The 18,179-nt window shown below is 55.7% G+C and overlaps 7 protein-coding genes across 8 annotated transcripts; 3 read left to right on the forward strand and 4 right to left on the reverse strand.

Moving 5' to 3' along the window:
- Positions 1 to 974, reverse strand: BBK36DRAFT_1081270 (Phox-like protein; the record flags this gene model as incomplete). Its single annotated transcript, XM_024888916.1, has 2 exons — positions 1 to 513; positions 726 to 974. Coding segments are annotated over 2 exons (762 nt in total), but the record flags the coding sequence as incomplete, so codon positions are not given.
- A 947-nt stretch (positions 975 to 1,921) lies between these two features.
- BBK36DRAFT_1156960 (LETM1-domain-containing protein) lies at positions 1,922 to 3,612 on the reverse strand (the record flags this gene model as incomplete). Its single annotated transcript, XM_024893968.1, has 2 exons — positions 1,922 to 3,489; positions 3,552 to 3,612. The coding sequence occupies 2 exons, from the start codon at positions 3,610 to 3,612 to the stop codon at positions 1,922 to 1,924; spliced, it is 1,629 nt and encodes a 542-aa protein (XP_024752029.1).
- A 2,478-nt stretch (positions 3,613 to 6,090) lies between these two features.
- On the forward strand, positions 6,091 to 6,975 carry BBK36DRAFT_49039 (P-loop containing nucleoside triphosphate hydrolase protein; the record flags this gene model as incomplete). Its single annotated transcript, XM_024898143.1, has 2 exons — positions 6,091 to 6,247; positions 6,308 to 6,975. The coding sequence occupies 2 exons, from the start codon at positions 6,091 to 6,093 to the stop codon at positions 6,973 to 6,975; spliced, it is 825 nt and encodes a 274-aa protein (XP_024752030.1).
- A 963-nt stretch (positions 6,976 to 7,938) lies between these two features.
- BBK36DRAFT_1191633 (ER lumen protein retention receptor) lies at positions 7,939 to 9,112 on the reverse strand (the record flags this gene model as incomplete). The annotated part of the gene is made up of 3 exons (XM_024896727.1): positions 7,939 to 8,601; positions 8,663 to 9,022; positions 9,098 to 9,112. The coding sequence occupies 3 exons, from the start codon at positions 9,110 to 9,112 to the stop codon at positions 7,939 to 7,941; spliced, it is 1,038 nt and encodes a 345-aa protein (XP_024752031.1).
- Positions 9,113 to 10,434: 1,322 nt separating this feature from the next.
- BBK36DRAFT_1112283 (hypothetical protein) lies at positions 10,435 to 14,638 on the forward strand (the record flags this gene model as incomplete). 2 transcript variants are annotated; one of them, XM_024889794.1, is made up of 9 exons in its annotated part: positions 10,435 to 10,546; positions 10,633 to 10,642; positions 10,713 to 10,881; positions 10,945 to 11,250; positions 11,307 to 11,434; positions 11,491 to 11,553; positions 12,410 to 14,105; positions 14,171 to 14,341; positions 14,399 to 14,638. In XM_024889794.1, 9 exons carry the CDS (start codon positions 10,435 to 10,437, stop codon positions 14,636 to 14,638), a joined length of 2,895 nt encoding a protein of 964 aa, XP_024752033.1. The 2 variants fall into 2 exon arrangements, with proteins under 2 accessions (XP_024752033.1, XP_024752032.1); XM_024889793.1 differs by lacking the exons at positions 10,633 to 10,642; positions 12,410 to 14,105; positions 14,171 to 14,341; positions 14,399 to 14,638 and having other exon boundaries at positions 10,435 to 10,550; positions 11,491 to 11,557.
- A 73-nt stretch (positions 14,639 to 14,711) lies between these two features.
- On the reverse strand, positions 14,712 to 15,610 carry BBK36DRAFT_1166606 (nuclear movement protein; the record flags this gene model as incomplete). Its single annotated transcript, XM_024894937.1, has 3 exons — positions 14,712 to 15,062; positions 15,250 to 15,452; positions 15,598 to 15,610. The coding sequence occupies 3 exons, from the start codon at positions 15,608 to 15,610 to the stop codon at positions 14,712 to 14,714; spliced, it is 567 nt and encodes a 188-aa protein (XP_024752034.1).
- A 607-nt stretch (positions 15,611 to 16,217) lies between these two features.
- Positions 16,218 to 17,354, forward strand: BBK36DRAFT_1113622 (kinase; the record flags this gene model as incomplete). The annotated part of the gene is made up of 1 exon (XM_024889931.1): positions 16,218 to 17,354. The coding sequence occupies one exon, from the start codon at positions 16,218 to 16,220 to the stop codon at positions 17,352 to 17,354; it is 1,137 nt and encodes a 378-aa protein (XP_024752035.1).
- Positions 17,355 to 18,179: the final 825 nt, after the last annotated feature.

Below are 18,179 nucleotides of genomic sequence, written 5' to 3' on the forward strand. Positions count from 1 at the left end.
CGTCTCCAGATCGCCCTCGCGGCGGGCCACGCGCGCAATGACCTTTTCAATGTGGCCGAGGTCCTCGTCGAGCTTGTCGCTCTTCTCCTTGACTTCGATGAAGCGCCTGTCGGGCTGGTGGACCTTTGTGAAGGCGTTGATGAAGGTGTCGGCAAAGTTGTCAAAGACGCCGCTCGAGCCGCCGGGGTCGCTGGCTATGCTGCCGCGGGCGGTGCGGCTCTTGACCGTGGCGTTCCAGTCGGGGCTCTCGAGGAAGCTGTGCAGGATGGTGCTCCGGCGCAGGACGGGGTGCAGCGACAGGCGGTTGAGGAAGCGCTGCAGCGAGTGGGCGCGGCGCGCGGTGAAGTCGCCGCCGAAGCGGTCGCCGCGGACGTACTCCATGCGCTGCTTGTCCGGGATGGGCGGGACGGCGCAGGCCGGGTAGTCTCGCATCAGCTGCTTGAACAGGAAGGCGAAGTCTGTGAAGCGCCGCCTTACGGTGGTGACTTCTTTCTGGAAGGACGGGAACGTGGACTAGAGGCCATGAGAAGTCAGCTTTCAAGTTGTCTGGAGATGGTTTTGTCGTTTGGAACTTGTTGCGATAGCATCAACACGAGGAAGAGGCGGGGTAAATAACAAAGGGAGAGAGAGAGAGAGAGCAGGGTATGTCAAACAGAGGAACAAGACGAAGCAAAGAGTTCCCTGCAATATCCCTCTCTTGTTTGGAGGCCGTAGAGCCAACATACGTGAGTAGTAACAAGATACGACACAAACGCATCCTTGGTGCCGTCATTCTCCTTGATGGGCGACCCAACCGTGCACTCGAGCTTCTCGCGGCCGATGCCCATCGACGAGCTGTTGCCGGCCTCCTCCACGGCGCGCGCGGGAGCTTCAGCGGCGGCGGCGGCGGCCGAGCGCTGCGCCTGGTCGTGGACGTGGTCGCTCCATGTGACGTTGGAGAAGTCGTCGTGGTCGTTGTCGTGGTGCGTCGTCATGGCGGGAGCATCTGCGGTTTGCGTGGGGGTGAGAGGAGGACGTGTATCTGTTGCGACAAGTTGGAGTCGAGGCCTCTGTGAGAAGTTGTTTGGGCGTGGCAGAGTAGAGGAGGGAGTGCGGTCGAGGTGGTGGAACAAGGTAAAGAGAGGAAGAAGCTGCGGGCGAGGTCGAGGATCGAGCGTTGGTGGCGTATGTGCGAGGCTAAGTCGAGGGCGTTGGAGGTGTTGGAGTGGACGGAGCTTCAATGGAGCGTTTGCGAGGCAGTTCTGGAGGGACCTGCCCTGGGCCAAGGTACCGCGCAGGTACATGCGGTGCCGCAGCCCTCCGCACTCTCCCAGCTGCACATCGCTCTCGGTACCTGCGGGGGACATGATGACGCAACAGCTTGGCCGCAACAACTTAAGACAAACTGGCTCGCAGCCTGCAGCGGCTTTCTTTCCGGCCAAACACCCTTGGGAGCTTCAATGTATGTAAGAAGATGCACAACATCGGTGATAAGTCATCTGCATTCAATCAACCACTGCATTGTCTCTGTGTAGACAGACGCAGCATCATATGAGGCATAACTTATAGAGGCGCCCACTGTGGGCAACATAGCAGAACTGGTGCCCATGATGCATGTAAGGTAGATGATGAAAGGCAGTACAGGTTACTGAATCGTGATAATAATATGCGTCGTCTATTGGTGATTTCCTGTGTCGAGATGTCTATAAAATACCCTCTCCCCATACTTTCCATGCTTTCATCATCCGCAATTGCTAACAACATGATTCCCTTATCCTTTCGGGTATGCGGTACCCACTGTACATAGGAAAATGGTAAGAATAACACATTGTTTGACTGCCGGCGCTTGCGTGTACGCCGTGATTTGCTTCCTTTATAACCTTTTTTTTGGTCTTTCTGTCCTCCCGCCTTTTCCATATTTATACAAGTCTTCGTTCAGTCATCATTTCTGCTCCTTGGAAGCGGCCTTGTGCTCAGCCTCGACGGCCTTGATCTGCTCCAGCTCAGCGTCAACCATCTCGCCGACGGGCTTCGGGTCAATGCCGCTCTCGGCAGCTGACATCTGCCGCTCCTCCTTCTCGTCAATGTCGTCGACATCGCGAGGAGTGGCAAAGCCAGTTGTCTGGCTCTCCTTGTTCTGCATCTCCTCCTCCTCAATGAGCTCCTGCTGCTCCTTGAGAACCTCGAGACGCTGCTTGTTGGTGGCAGCGCCCTCGGCGTTGTGCACCTCGAGCTCAATCTCGTGGAACAGCTCTTCTGGGATGGAGGACAAGACGCCGACGAGAGCATCGATCTGGCTTGAGCTCTCAGCAGACCCCTGGCCGTACATGTAAGCGTTGCTCAGGACGAGCAGGGTAGAGGGGATGCCCTCCTTGAGACGCAGGTCCAGCCACGTCTGCAAGTCGGCCCTCATCTTGGCCGGGGATACGCTGTGGGTGCGGATGCCGCGGGCGGCACATGCGAGCTGCAGCTCGGCGACGGTCAGGCTGTCCACGCCCTCGTAGGCGATGGCCTTGTCGTCGCGCTTGATCTGACGCATGCGGTGGCGGATCTGGTATCGCAGCATCGAGTCGGTGCCAAAGGTGTTGAGGCCCATGTATCGGCACATGGACACCAGCTGAGGGCGTGACAGGTTGTCCAGAGTCATGTCGTCTCGGAAGATCTTGCAAACCTTGATGACGTCTTGCTCGGTGGGCGCCTCGCCAGTCGATCTTACCTTGCGGAAGAAGTTGGCGAATTCCTCCTTCTGCGCCGTCGCCTGGCTCAGGGGAAGGCCAGTCTCCTTGAGCGTCTGCTGGATGAACGTGCTGACCTCCTTCCTGGTGGAGCGCAAGAGGTTGGCCTTGGCCTCCTTGGACTTTTGCCCCTCAAACGTGCTGGGAAGCATGTTGGGGAAGAGCTTCAGGGCCAGGGGGAGCAGAGCCTCACCCAGGGGGACGATGATGAAGATGGAGAAGGGGACGAGCCGGCCGAGATCCTGAACAGTGCGCCGGAGCTGCTTGCTCTCTCTGCGGGTGAGCTCGTAGCCGGCGGCCATCTTGAGGGCTAGCCTCCAGCTGATGCGAATCTCTGTAGCCAGCAGCTTGGTTCCATCCCAGTAGTGCTGAGCCTCCTTCTTGACCTTTTGCCAGACTGTCAGTTTGGTCTCCTCCTCCTTCTTCTTCGCAAGATCCTTTTGGCTTGCGGCGCCATCCTTCTTGGCGGCGAGTTCGGTCAACGATGCATCTTCGGCGGCCTTGTCGGACTGCGCAGCGGCAGCATTGGCCGATCCGTCCTTCGCAGCGGCGTCTGCATCCGACTTCTTGGTAGCGCTCGAGGGATCCTTTGGTAGCGGCTTCTTAGCCTGCTCGGCGTTGAATCCGGGGGGCGGTCCAGACGGCGCATCCGGTCGGTGCGGCTCCGTCCCCAGCTGGCGCAACGGGACCAGCAGGGCCAAGGCGGGGATCTGAGTCTGTCGGGCGATATGCCTGGTGATGAGAGCCGGCGAGTAACCTCGGGATAGATTTCTGGCTGCAGGCAGGTGTCAGCGAACCACGGCGGTCTGTAAGGGGGGATTCTCTGGGGAATCTCACCTTGTCCCAGCAGGGGGTTGCGAGCCACTGCCCTGCGGGCAAGGCTGGATGAAGCGCTCATTGCGAGCGGATGTAAGAATTACAGTCTGATGCACGGGGGGAGTAATTGGCGCCACAGAGAAGAGACACGACAAGAGCAGGACGGAGATGAAGGATGGCGGAATCGGATTGTCGATGGTCTGGTGGATGGAGGGATGATGAAGGAAAGAATATCGATGGGTCCAGGGCCAGCGAAAGGACCCAGGGGGTACGTACCGGCCTCGCAATCTGGCAGGCTTGCATCTGGTGCGCCACATGTCAGAGGCGAATTGCGGCGCGTCATTGGCCGGATCAGAGTTTGAGCGGGGCCATTGGGCTGAAGCCGCCCGGCAGGCGAAATCACATGACATAATCGTCTCCTGAGTGAGTTTCTTTCACTGTAGAAAGGAGCAGCTTCATTACATAATACTGTCGCTGATTCGATTCCATCTTGGTCTGGTTTGGGCTTTTGGGCCGTCTCCGGCTCGGACACGTCGGACTTGGAGGGGAACGCATGCAGTGTGTATGTACGTCTAAGGTATGCTTTGCTGGCAGAAGCTGCTGGTTTGGACAGTCGTGGGGGATGGAATGCAATTCGTCTGCAGTACGACATCTACATGCGAATGGCGGATGTTGGGGTGGCGATGTCTTCCGGGGAGAGACATGCATGACAATCACCATCAGGCCGGGTGCTGAATGAACGCCTTACACTTGTCCGTATGAAGGACGTGGACGAACACGAACCGCGATGCTTCGAACGACATGAGGCGAGATGATATCTGGACGCTCGCAGTCGATAAACAGAGCGTCACCGGATGATGAAGCAGGCAGCAAGAGTTGACGAGCGCAGTAACAGGAGCTTTACCAGACTCCGATGGAAAGGGGCGCAGTATACGGAGTATCATACCCCTAGGTACTCGCAATTGCTGACTCTAGCTTTTCATCGCGTACGGAGTATATATTGGCCGTCTTCCTGGGTATCAAGTCGGGCGTCGCTCGCTCTTGAATGGGGATGATTCGGCAATTTGTATCGAGTGCCCGACTCGGCGCCGCAGCCTGAAGTGAAGGACGAGCAGCCGTCTGTTTGGAGCACGCAATCCGCGTGGCCAGGCAATGATGATAGCCAATTGGCCTGCAGCAGAGCCCTTCGACATCGTCGATGTCCTGCCGTAACAGGTCGGCCGTTCTCTCTTCTCTGGCTGTTGCGCAATGCAGCTAGAGCCTGTTTAACTGAAAATGGGAGACACTCATAGAAGAACGTAGCCAAAGGGGGGCATCCCCTCTGTTATATGCGGACATGGAACAAGGAGGAAGACAGACGAGCACATCATGATGATGATGAGCTTCACCCGCCAGCAGGACCGTCCTCAACAGCGATCAGCTTGTTCGCAGTCGGACCGCGCGGACCGCCTTGTCCGCGATTGCAGTACTAGCTATAGTATGTATTTCTCGAGTAATTACTCTTTCTAATCCCAAAACACCAAAACACCGTCTCAGACCCAAGGTGATGGACGGCCCAGAGTGATAGAGCCGAGCACTGGCCCAAGCAGCGACGCTCTGGGATCAGGCAGACGCCGGCAATAGAGGTCCAGCCAACAGCTGCCCATCCAATGAGCTATAGCGGCCCCCCAGCGTCCGTCCCCCGGATCTCCAGCAGCACGTGCCCGCCGCCACCCAGCGCTCCATCCTCAACTGCTCCAGGCGCTCTGTTCCAGGGCATCAGCCCGCCGACCTTCAGCGTTGCCTTCGGCGCCTTTCCAGTTGAGGCGAGAACCCAGCAAGGGCCGGTTGGCGGGGGCGTTTCCCACTGGACCTCCCTGGCCCAAGCTCGACTCGACCCGGAGTTTTGGAGCTAGGATGGAAAATTGTTGGCGCCAAATCTGACCAGACAGTTGTGCTCGTCCGAACTGCCAATCCATCCATCCCACCATCTTTTTGCCTTCCGCAAAGTGCACGCAATGAGTCGCAAACTGTGCAATCCCGCATCGACCGCGTGGCATCGCTCCGTGCGGCGCTTCTTCAGCTCGCACATTCTGGGCAATGCTCACCCCCGCCCCGCCATGGCAGGACCGGGCCATTATCATCGAACTCAACATTATTAACAGCCTTTTCTACTGCCTACTAAACTCATCGCTCCCTCTCAGTCTTTCAATCCCTCCCCCCCCATCTTCCGCCCGTCTCTCTTGGTTTTGTTTCTTCTTGTTATTATTTAAATGTCCTTTCCTTTCTCTTGATTGTACTCCGTCACGGTGAAAAGCCAAGTTCTGCTCCCTTTTTCTCGCTCTTCTCTGTCTGAAGACGGGGGGCTTGGCTTTTCTCGCTTCCTTTTATCTTTTTACTTCTGTTTCCTCCGCAACGTTCGTTGTAAAGGATCCAACGTCGCCGTCTCCGGCAATTGTCTTACGCAGCTCCGTCCTGCGTGTGATTGATACCCTTGCTTCGAAATTCAATCTCCCGTTTGCTCTGGATTTTGTTTTCTTGACATTCGTATCGTCAATTCAATTCCGACTTCACATAGACAATGCAACTCAAGAGGGCAGCGCGTGTAATTCTAATTGGGGCGCCCGGCGTGGGCAAGGGGACTCAGAGCGAGAGGCTGCTCAGACGTTTCCCTCAACTCAAGGCCATCAGCACCGGCGACCTCCTCCGTCACAATGTCAAGAACAGGACGCCTCTTGGTACGTTTCGATCTGTATGGCTACCGTTTGCTTTTGCGCCAGCTAATCATCACCCATCAGGCATCATGGCTGAAAACACCATCAAGTCGGGAGGCCTGGTCGCCGACGACCTGATGCTCCGCCTCATCTCAGCAGAGCTCCGCTCCAGAGGCTGGCTTCTCGGCGGCGGCAGAGCCCCCCTCATGACGCTCTCCGCCGAGGCAACCTCCGCAGCCGCCGAAGGCTCCTTTCACCACCACTCCGACCCCTCCATGGACGCCTTCAACGCAATGACGTTCCACATCGACGAGCACGCCGTGCCCCAGGCGTCCGAGGACCCCAACGCCTCCTTCATGCTCGACGGCTACCCCCGCACCGTCTCCCAGGCCGTCACCCTCGACAGGCTCGTGCCCATGAACCTCGTCGTCTCCCTCCAGACGCCCTTCTCCGTCATCCTCGAGCGCATCGCCGGCCGCTGGGTCCACGAGCCCTCGGGCCGCGTCTACAACACCGCCTTCAACCGCCCGCGCGTGCCCGGCCGCGACGACGTCACCGGCGAGCCCCTCGTCCAGCGCCCGGACGACAACGAGGAGACGTACCGCGCCCGCTTCCGCAAGTTCCAGGAGAACAGCGAGCCCATCCTCAACCACTACGCCAAGAAGGGCGTCTTGCTCGAGATTGAGGGCATGAGCAGCGATGAGATCAGTCCCAAGCTGTACGAGGCTTTCGAGGCTCGCTTTGTTCGGTGAATTTTATTCCTCTTTGGCCTGAAACTCTGGAATATCTTTATGCTTGCAGCATCATGTTTCAACAACCCTTATTTCCCAGTATCATTAGGTGGTTGGCTTTCTTGCTCTATCTGGCGTTTACAATGATTCGTCTTGGGCCTACTATTGCGCTTTACTCGGAGTTATCTGTGCGGTTTGGAAAATTTCCATGTTTCCTGGGTTCTCTTCTCTTGGATTATTTTACCCTACCCCAAGTCGAAAGGATGATGAACGGCACAACTATTGAGAATGTCTTGATGTATCTGGAGCGGCCTTTCGCCGTCTTCCATCTATCTTGTGTACATGTACCATGATGAGAATTGTGTACATACCGGGTGACGAAAAGTCCCCGGCCTTGAATGTTGAACTGAACATTAATGCCGCGCATTTTGTTACTACACGTGTATGCGAGTACTCCGTAGAATGGGTATCCAATGACCTGACCTTCACATGCTTGTCGTACAACCTGCGTCTGCCATGTACGACGATGGATGCTTGCATCTGCTCCGCATCCGGCACGGGTACCGAGACTCCACTATAGCTAGAACCAAGCCGAGGACTTCTCGGGTCTATTCATTCTCGGCTACGACGACCAGTTTACGGCCCGCGGCTTTTAAGCGTCACAGCAGTACATGTAGATAACAAGCAAGGTATTCCAATCATCGGGTTGTGCCGCCAAAGTGGTACAAACCTTTTAAACCCAGTTGAAGTATCCCCTCGCCGGCATGCAACCCCCACCACCCACTCACTCCCTTGAATCCTGTAACTGGAACCAAACCAAACCAAACCATACTGGAAATCACCCAAACATACCCCAGTGTAAATCAAAGATCAACGGTCGGATGATGATCCCAAATCGTCCCTATCCTAGGGCGTTGGGGCCATAGCCACAGACTTGTCTACTACTCCGCGAGATGCGATATCCAAGAAGACAATCCGCCGGCTTCAATCTGCCCATTCGTCTCCGCTCCGAATGCCCGGAGGGGTGCTGTTGTTGCTGTTATGCGCCTGAGAAGAACTCTGTCCAGCACGCAGTGGTGTGTCCTCGTCGTCATCGTCATCGTCCATGGCCTTGGCCAGCTCATCGGGGTCGTGCATCCTGGCGTCAGGGTCGAGTCCCTCGTGGTGGTCGTCATCATGTCGCCCACTATCAAGAACGCCGTCGTCTGCGCTCACAGAGATGCCGCGGGCGCCCCATCTCGCCCGACCTCCACGAGAGCCGTCGCCTCCCAAGCCAGACTCTTCATCATCGGCAGCCGGGGCGCTCTTACCGAAGATGCGGTGGAGGAACCATCCTCGGTGCAAATCATCGGCATCGACAACACCGCCGCCACGGAGCTTGACCCGCTGTCGCGTATAGTACACCCAAGCAAAGTCGATGTAGAGGGCTGTCTGAATGATGCCGAAGATGACGGCGACGGTATCCGGGGGTCGGTCGTTGACATCAAGCTCCCGCACGAACCAGTTGATGCAGTAGAAAGCTCGGTAGGAGCCCAACGCCAGGAGGTAGAACGAGTCGATGACAGTTGGAACCGTGGTCTGCCTCAGCAGCAACAGCTGGGGCAGGACGCATACGGATTCGAGGATTTCGGAGAAAACCCACATCCACTAATGAAGCCGGTCAGTGCACGAATTCTCCCACCGTGAAAGGGGGTGAACCAGGACATACGGTGAGGAATCCCCAACGAGATTTCGACTCGAAGATGAGCATTGCAAAGGGAGAAAGCGCAAGCGAGCCACCGAGGACAATGGCGCCAAGCTTCCAGGAGATCTCGCGCTCACGAGAGCGGGGGAACAGCCATTGCATCACCGCAAGGATGTAGAATGACGTGACAATGTATGTGACTTTGAAGATGGCGTTCCATGCCGACTGCTCTCGGAAGAGATCGAGGTATCGCGTGCAGAAGACGACGGCGTAGAGGCCCTGTGTGATGAGCGACACGCCCTCGGCGCTGCGGTTTCGGTGGATGGCGAAGATGAGGATGCCCTTGGAGAGCATGTGGAGGAGGTCCCCCAATATGCGAAAGATCTGTGCGGCAAAGTATCAGCTTGCATTATCCTTCTATTGAGTCCTTCTCGGAGGGAGCATCGAGGGTGGTCGTACGTTCCAGGCGCCCATCTTGCAGGCTCGCGGCACAGCCTCGCCGCCGCTCTAGCTGAGGAGTACCGAATGAAGCGACAACGGGAAGGAAAAGAAGAAGAGGACGAGCAGAGAAGGATCGTAAAGAAAGCGAATCAGAGAGTTTCACAGGGCCAAAAAGACATCGAAGCTATTGGACGGCCCGCAGAGACGGCGAATAGGGGAGATTGTCCACGGTTGACTGCTCTGTTGAGGGAACGCGGAGCTGAAGCTGAGCTTGCGTCAGACCCCAGAGTCCAGGTTGCAGGAGGCACGACACAGCCCCACCTCCTGTGACGACGCCCTGATAGCTGCATATTGCTCGATAGGGGAATACGGGAGCGTCTGTACCTGAGTTGCTAGCGTCGATTCGTTGGCGTCCAAAGGGTTCAAGCTGTTTCAATCCGAAGCCTTGATGGAACGAAGAGACACGGTTATAGTTGCCGGCATAGCCGCCTAGAGTTGTAACGATTATGGTTCTACAACTACTTACTGCTTTCTCCTGTGCAAGGACCAGATGGGATTACTCAACCATGATCAACAGATCTGGATATAGGTATCTACAAGAACAGGCTTGGGGGGAACCTCACAGACAACGAATGCATCAACTTGGCAGGCCCTGAACAGGCGGTTTTCTTTGCATCGACACTTTTCTCCAGACAGATGCAAAGACAACATGAAAGTGCACGACATCTGGCGTAGAGCTCAGAGGACGTCTGAAACAATCGACAATGAAAGCCCCGTTGTCAGTGCTTCATCAAACTGAGTGTTGCGTGATGTCACCGCAGCGGGCGAGCTGTATTGGGTGCCCCGGAAATTCACCACTTAGCCTCCAAACCTTTTGCAGCAGATGGCGAAAACGTCAAAATCCCTATCTCCAACAAAAGCAGAAAATATACAAAGCCGCACACAGCAGCAGCAGCAGCAGTAGCAGCAGCACCATGTCCGTCTCGCCGATAGCTCGCTTTGTCCACTGAGCCTTTCAAGTTTCTGTTCGTATAACTGCTACAGACATTTTCAACAAGCGACATCCGCATCCAGCATCCCTAAAAGGGTCGATACGCGCGTCAACCCCCCCATGCACTGCTCCCACCGCTACCGAAACAGGCGCTGCTGAGTGGTTGCTTTCCTAGTCCCCCTTCTACGGCATCGAATTGCCGACGCGAAAGCAGCATCAGTTCCACTTCCGGCCTTGGTTCATCAACGGCGGTGCTAGCCAGTGCCTCTCCAGCATTCCAGATCTCCGGCCAAGTCAAAAAGGGGAGAATTCCTGCGGAGACCAGAGCTTGCCCTGACGAGCATTTTCAAAAGCTGCCCCGAAAATGAAGTTTTGTGCCAAGCGTTCCATCATCGCAGCCGTCTGGGCGGCGTCGGCCTGGGGTATTAGTGCTGCTCCCTCAGCAAAGGCCAGGGCTACTGTGCCCAAATATTTCCGTGAGTGGATATTGCGTGTGGTTACGCGGCCCTTGCCGTCCTCTTTCAGCAGGTTGATATACGGTACTAACGTGAATCTTCTATAGATGAGAATCGGTAGGTGCTTGGCCAAAAGCTTGCAAATACTCGTTGTTCTTGACTTATTCGTGTCTAACCCGGTCTCCAGCTACGACGTTCACTATGATGACCGGTACTCTCGCATACTTCTCGAGGACCCTGAGCAGCGAGAGGCCATCAAAGTCTTAGTCCAGACGTATCTGGCAACGTTTAGAGACTTGGGCGTTCAGACATGGCTGATGCATGGATCTCTGCTCGGATGGTGGTGGGGGAAGAAGGTATCGCCTACTCAACGTCCTCTGTGCAAAAGCTCTGATTCCTCGTTCTAAACCGATCTACAGGTCATGCCGTGGGACTACGATGCAGACGTCCAAGTCACGGAGGCAGACATGTACTTCCTAGCGGCCTATCACAACATGACCATATACTATTACAAGTACGGCGATATGGAGAAAGGCCGCTTCTTCCAGCTCGAGGTCAACCCATATTTCGTTCACCGAGAACAGGACGACAAGTCCAACGTCATTGATGCCCGGTGGATCGACATGCAGACCGGGCTTTACATCGACATCACTGCGGCAAGATACGCTTTGGATCACAAGGAGGGCGAAGGCGTATTGTATGACAAGTTCGGCCACGAATATCGCGTAAGGAAGAGCTTTGTGTCTGGGCAACCCGCTATTGAGGCTAATTCGCTGAGTAGGACACTTACGTCTTCCCTTTGCGAGATACGACGTTTGAGGGCGTGCCCTGCAAGATCCCTTACCGCTACGAGGAAATGCTGCAAGCAGAATACGGGAGGAGTTCATTGACGAATACAGAATATCACGGGTACGTCCGTAAGGCTCTGCTTTGCAGAATAACAGGTTGGCTGACGTCTTTTTTAGCTACCGGTTCGACGACGAGGCCCGGGAATGGGTCCCCGTCAAAAAGCAGCCGGAAGAAGAGTTGTAAGTAGTTGAGTGGATGGCGGAATTTGTTAGCGTTGGTTTTCGTCATACATTCATCAGAAGGTTCAGGCATTTGGCTGTTGGGTACAGTATGTGTGGTTTTCAATGATGGCAACTTTGCCGGCAGGCCCGGCGCATAGCGGGGGATTTACTAGACGGTTTACCTACAAGGCTGTAGGCGGTATTCACAGCTCCAAGGGAATACTATGTACTATCAGATTTGATTCACAATGGCACAGGATGGAATGTAATTGCTCTGTAGATGAACATCGTGACAAGAACTTTTCTGAAGTCGTTCCTTCGCTGCGTACCTGTACTTTCTTTGTCACTCCTTGTTCCATGTACGGACAGGTACAGCTACCTGAGGCCGCAGCCCTACCACCAACCCCCACCAAATCTGTAGCGGACCGCATTAATCAACGCGTGTCTCGAAACGGTCGCGTCCCAGCTGTCGGAATCCACTTTTAACACCTCCAGCTCGTGAGCTCTAAGATTTCCATTATCTTGATCTGCCCGAGCCGCGGCCTTCATCCTCTGCCTCTACCAACGACCTCGACGCTATTCACATCCCCTAGAGCAGAAGAAGAAGCCATCAATCAACCAATTCCTGACCCGCCCCCACATGTAGAAAGCAGTTCAGGGCGTTTGCTCCCCAGCCTTTGCCTCTGAAATGGCCACAGGCATGTCTTCCTTACCTTGCGCCGCCATCTCGTGCTTCCCTCTAACGTGCAGACAGGACGACAAACCCGGGCAGACCGCTTGAACGAGCGCCTCAGAGGCGCGCAGTGAGTTCCCCTCCATCGAATGAAAAGGCATCGCAACGCCGCAGTCGGTCAGCTTGCTCATTGCTTCGTAGGCGCGCCAATGTAGACGACGAGTCTTTCAACCTGGACATCAACAGCCTCGACATCGGAAGCCTGGTCATTGCGTCGTCCATCGCATCAAACTCGAGTCCCGCCGTCCGCACCAAATACTCTCCGACGACCTCAGCAAAGAGAAGAAAGCTCGATAAAGATGCGCCGCCTCAGCCAGAGCCCAAATCGAGCTCCACCCCTCGGCGACGACGGCTCAGATCCCAGCCGGCAGCGCCTCCGGCAGAATCGCCAGTTCTGCCGAGAGAGACGGAGATGCAAGATGCGACGGCCCCGGAGCAGGAGGACGAGGAAGATGACGAACCCACGCCCAGACAAGGCAGGGCATTCCAAGTGCCGCATTCTTCGAGCTCAGTTCGAACACGCGCCTCTCAAATGATGGAATTAGATGCTGAAGATGAGCTTGAAACTTTACCTCCACATCCCAGCGCCATATCGGCTGCACTGCTGCAATCTCCCGGCTCGGCGCAAAGTCCAGAGAAGATGATCGAAGAGGTGACAGAGTCTCCCGCAGATGCGCCAGGGAGCGGGAAACGGCGCCGAGTGCCCATGAGCGAGACCCTCAGCTCCACCGCGAGGTTAATGGGAGTAATATCTTCAGATGACGGAATGCCGATGCCCTCTTCGCCACTCGCGAGCAAAGTGCGTCGGAGCGATGCAACGACGGTTCGGTCTGCAAGGTCAGCTGGAACAGTATACGGCCAGGAGACTAGCGATTTGGCAGATGAGCTGTCATCGGACAATTTACACCAGCTGGCAGGAATAGATGAGGAAGCGCAACCGGTAGATGAGAGGACCGAGGCTACCGATTTGGCTATGGAGGAGGACACTTATGCCCAAGAAGACGGAGAGGAAGAGGAATACAGGCTGGAGGAGCAAGAACACGCGGATGAGATTGATGAGGGGAAAGTGGCCAGAATCTTGAACGAGACGACGAGGCGACCGCGAGGACCGTCTCCAGAGCTGGGATCACAGGATCTGGAGGAGCCAGAGGTTATGGAAGAGGAGGAAATACAGCCTGAGCATGAGTCCGAGCCCGAGCCTGAGCCCGAATCTGAGCCTGAGTCCGAACCGGAGTCGGAACCAGAACCCGAGCCCCAATCAGAGGCGGAATCTCAGCCTGAAATGGAGGTTGCAACCGAAGCAGAAGAGGAAGAAGAGGAGGTAACAGCGCTGCCGACGCCTCCCAAGCGAAAGCGCGGGCGCCCAAGCAAAAGCCCGGCTGCTCAAAAGCAACCCATTGCAAAGCCGAAGCCCGCCAGGTCAAGGAAACGCGTCGCACCACGGCCCCAAGATTACAACGATGAGAACGAAGAAAACGAAGAACCGCAAGCCAAGAAGGCCAAACCCAAGACGAAGAAGCGACTTAGTGACCAGAGCGAGGGCGATGGAGGAATGATCGAAATCACCGTCCAGCGGTTCGTCAACCTCAAGAAGCGTGGCAACGAAGACGACGATGAAGATCCTCTGCAGAGCGAGATGGCCTTTGTCAACCACGGAGGAGAGAGCGTGATTGACGTCTTTGCCCAGGTCTGCGACGAGGTGATATCTTCCACGCTGGAGCAGTTTAAGGAAGTGGCCAGCGGCACAGAGGACACGGCAAAGAAGAAGGAATACCGCATCAAGATGCGGGCCATTGAAGCGTACCGGGAGGAGCTCAAGTCTCGGTTCCTCCAGCACGTATGTCTTGGCAACAACGGGACCTACACTGTTTGAAGGAATTGTACTAATGTGATCTTTGCTAGGCTATTCACTTGAACCACTGGCACTCCCTGCGGAAGCGAGTCCGACATGTGCAGAAAGAGAGGATGGCTTTGCGCGAGGAGATTATGCGTATCAAGGCCGAGCGAGAGCAGGTCGCCCTTCGAATGGATGCCATCAGAATCAGACATGAGGCCGATTCCAGAGAGTCAAAAGTATGAGTCGACTGGCGCTGTCACACCCATCATCGTATACTAACATGTGTGCCGTAGTATTGTCTCGATGCATCTTCCCTCATGCACGACGTCGATCTCGCCGTGGAACAGGGCAGGGCAGCGCCAGAACTTTCGCGAGCGGCGCAGAAAGAGGCCGAGCTGGCCAATCTCGAGCTGCTGGTGTCTCGCGTATCGCAGCAAGCCAGCTCGTCGAGCTTTACGGGCGGGATCCTCAAGCAGGTCAAGGACTTCAACTCATTCTTGGAGCGGGCTGCTATGGCACTTGAATCGCGATGATACCCCCTTTTTGTGTTTTTGACAATTGGTTTATTTTATTCATTATCTTATACAATACCCCCCTTTCCGCACCTTATTGGATCTTGGCCTTACTGAAATCCATCTCCGGGTGCTGCGCCTGGAACTTCTTGAGGATATCCGCCTTCTTCTGCTCGTCCGAGGTGGGCAGGCCGTTCTCCTTCTGTCGCTGGTCGTACATCATCTTCTCGACCATGCTCCTCGTCTCGCCGTCGAGGTCGGAGAGCTTGGAGTTTTCGGGCTGGATCTTGGTGACGTCGATGGTGGGCGCGCTGGTGACGACGTGCGCCCACCACTCCATCTTGTTGACCTTGTCGAGGTGGATCTCGACCGACTTTGTGCCGTCGGAGTTTGTGGAAAGGGTCCATGTAGAGTCGTCAACGCGGACGGCGTGGGGTAGATCGCCCTGTTGGGTGAGGTTTGGAAGTGAGTACATGTTCTATAGACTCCGTTTCGTCCCTTGTATATAGCTGCAAAGGGAAAGCGCTGGAACGAAACGCCGCAGAGAGAGAGGGAAACCCCAAGCGGCGCAAAACATGGTTATACTAGGATAGGATGAAAAGAGAAAAAAAAAAAAAACAAATGGAACATACACTTATGATGGGCTCCTGTCCCTTGACGCCCGCCGTGAGCGACTGCTTCTTGATGTCGACGACGAGGTCCCTGGACTTGAGGTTCCCGGGGACGTTGAACGAGAGGTCCAGGTCGCCGATTGTCTGCGTCCACTTGTAGGGCAGGGCGGCCTGCTCCTCGGCCTCCTTCTTGCGCGCGGCGGCGTCCTCGGCGGGGGACGGGTCTGCAGGTAGCCGGCGCACAGCTTTGTCAGTAACTTTTGAAGCTTTCGAAGACTGCATGACACTGCATGGATGGCGCCACGGAGAGGCACAGAGTCGCATATCATGGAGAGGAGCTGCAGGGTCCTAAGTTTGAGGGCATCGTACCTTTGTCAGCCATGGCAAAAAGATCTGTGCAGCTTATGATTTGTTGCGCTATTCAAGTCGGGTTGGTATGGTATGGTATGGGTATCAAGAAAGAGTCGTTGGACGACGGACAGCAATGGATGCTGGTGGAAGTTCGAGTAATACAAACAAAGGCAGCTGCAAGCTTGCCGCGGGCCTTGGAGGGGCAGTTCCGCTAAGCCCAGCGTCTATATGGCGCTAGCAGCCAATCGTAGGGCGGGGATCTTGCTTATGTACTCGGCATGCTCTGGCTGGAAGCTCCGTAGCGCGGAAAGCAATCCGCTCCCTTTTGAAATGCCTTGAAGTTTGAATTGTCAGCCATTCTGGAATCAAGCCATCGCCATCTCCCTCCTCTCTCTCTTCCTGCTGCTACTGTATCTTCCCTGTCGTGTGACTCAATTTGATACCGACAGTCCTTGATACAACGTTTAGAATACCAAGTTGACACGCTGCCAACGTCATCAGATCCATAGAGACACACGACTGCCGCTTGGGCTGGCGTGCCGCAACGCGATCGCCGTGTCAGCGCGGCCTCGAACCTCGACACCTCGACTCTTCTCCCTCGAACCCATCGCCGACTCTCAGCGCAAGAATCCACAACAATGTCACGTCCGAGCGGCACCAGCACCGTCTCGGTGCGCCACGCCTCCAACGCCAACTCCTCCGCCTTCGTCTCCGCGCCTCTGCCCCCAGCCGACCAGGACGAGATCTGCCCCGTGTGCAAAACCACCCGCTACTTCAACAAGGACATGGAGTTCCGGATCAACACCGAGTGCTACCACCGCATGTGCAAGACGTGCGTCGAGCGCATCTTCAAGGACGGGCCCAACCAGTGCCCCTACGCGGAATGCCACAAGACGCTGCGGCTGAGGGGCTTCAAGACGGCCTTCTTTGGCGACCTGGGCGTCGAGCGCGAGGTGGACATCAGGAGGAGGGTGGCTGCCGTCTTCAACAAGGCCGAGGACGACTTTGAGAGCCTGGATGCGTACAACGACTATCTCTACATGGTGGAGTGCCTCACCGACGATCTCGTCAACGGAAACGACGAAGCGCGGAAAAAGGCCGAAGCCCAGCTCGCCGAATGGGAGGCGCAGCACAAGGCCGAGATCGAGCGCAACCGCAAGCTCGCCCGCGAGTCCGACGAGACGCGGCAGAAGCGCCTCGCCGCGGAGCAGGACGCCGCTCGCCAGCGCCGCCTCCAGGAGCTGCAGGAGGATGCCGCCGAGAGGGCCAATGCCGCGCGCTTCCGGGAGGAGATGCTCAACTCCCTGCAGAACGCGGAGCTGGGGCACGCCGAGGAGGCCGTCGACCGGATCCTGCTCAAGAAGCGAGGGCAGCAGAAGCGCGACGCCACGCTGGATGCCGTCGCGACCATGGGCGGCAGCGGGCTCTCGATCCGCGGCCTCAGGGACAAGCGCGCGCCGGTGCAGGACGACAAGCCGTACGACCCCTTTGGCGGCCTGGACCTTGCGCCTCAGCGAATCGATCTGTCGCCCGAGAAGCTTTCGCAGTACAAGAGCGAGTGGCTCGACGTCACGCGGACCAAGGAGGACTACATCGTGGGAGGGTACAGCTCTCAGGAGTACCTCACGCGAGCGCTGTTCGAGGCCTTTTCCGGCCTGGGCGTCTTCGTCGCCGAGGACAAGGACATGAGAGAGGAGGCGACCGTGGCGGCTTCCCTGGAGGCTGTCACGACGGGGCCAGCGGGCGGCAAGATGGATGTGGATGGTCCTTTTTAGAGGAGAACTTGGGTTCTGAGGCCTCACCACTTGTGAGGTCATCATCTAATTTCGGGTTGATATTTCAGGGCGTAAAACTCGGTGGGAGATATCGTAGGGGGGCTAGACTTTGTCTGTTCGTTTTTGCGATATACAGGAAGGCGTTTTTGGAGGCGGGCTTTTTTTTTTTTTTTTTTTTTGTTCTCTATATATGGTTGCTCTTTTTAACTTTCGTCGTTTTCTTTCTAAACGAAGATCGATACCACGGGGCGTTGTACATAGCAAGTTACTCAGAATAGAGGAGGTCGAATCCCCTGCATTCATTCACACAATGATCACGGCTACTGGGCCAGACAGTAATTATTCCTCTGCATATCGCTACAGCATTAGCACTACCTAGACTCGAGTCTTCATAGACCACCCACTCTTCGATCAAAGAAAAAGGGGGCCTGCGTATGATGTACATACGCTCACCCTCTTCTACCAAACGAGGCCCTCCGTCCAGCACAAGATGCCCAAATGGAACCAATCTGCCATCTCGCATTCTCTCACTTTATAGCAAAGTGCTGTATAATGTGCGAAAACCACGCAAGAAGAGTAAGAGTAAGAATAAGGCTTTGCATGCTAAAGGAAAAAAAACACTTCCTCCAAAAATTCTGCCTAGTAATCATACTGATAGTGAATCGACAGCGCGTCCTCTTCCCTCTCGAGTCGAACAAGAAAAATGCAAAAGCAGAAAAAGAAACACAACCCAAAAAGCCCAAGTCTAACGCCTCGCTGCTCAATGCGATATTTGGAGTAAAAGAGAAGCGGAAACCCCACCAAGCAACGATGACAACCCATTGA

Source organism: Trichoderma citrinoviride (assembly GCF_003025115.1).
Source record: "Trichoderma citrinoviride strain TUCIM 6016 unplaced genomic scaffold BBK36scaffold_3, whole genome shotgun sequence".
Classification (NCBI taxonomy): Eukaryota; Fungi; Ascomycota; class Sordariomycetes; order Hypocreales; family Hypocreaceae; genus Trichoderma; species Trichoderma citrinoviride.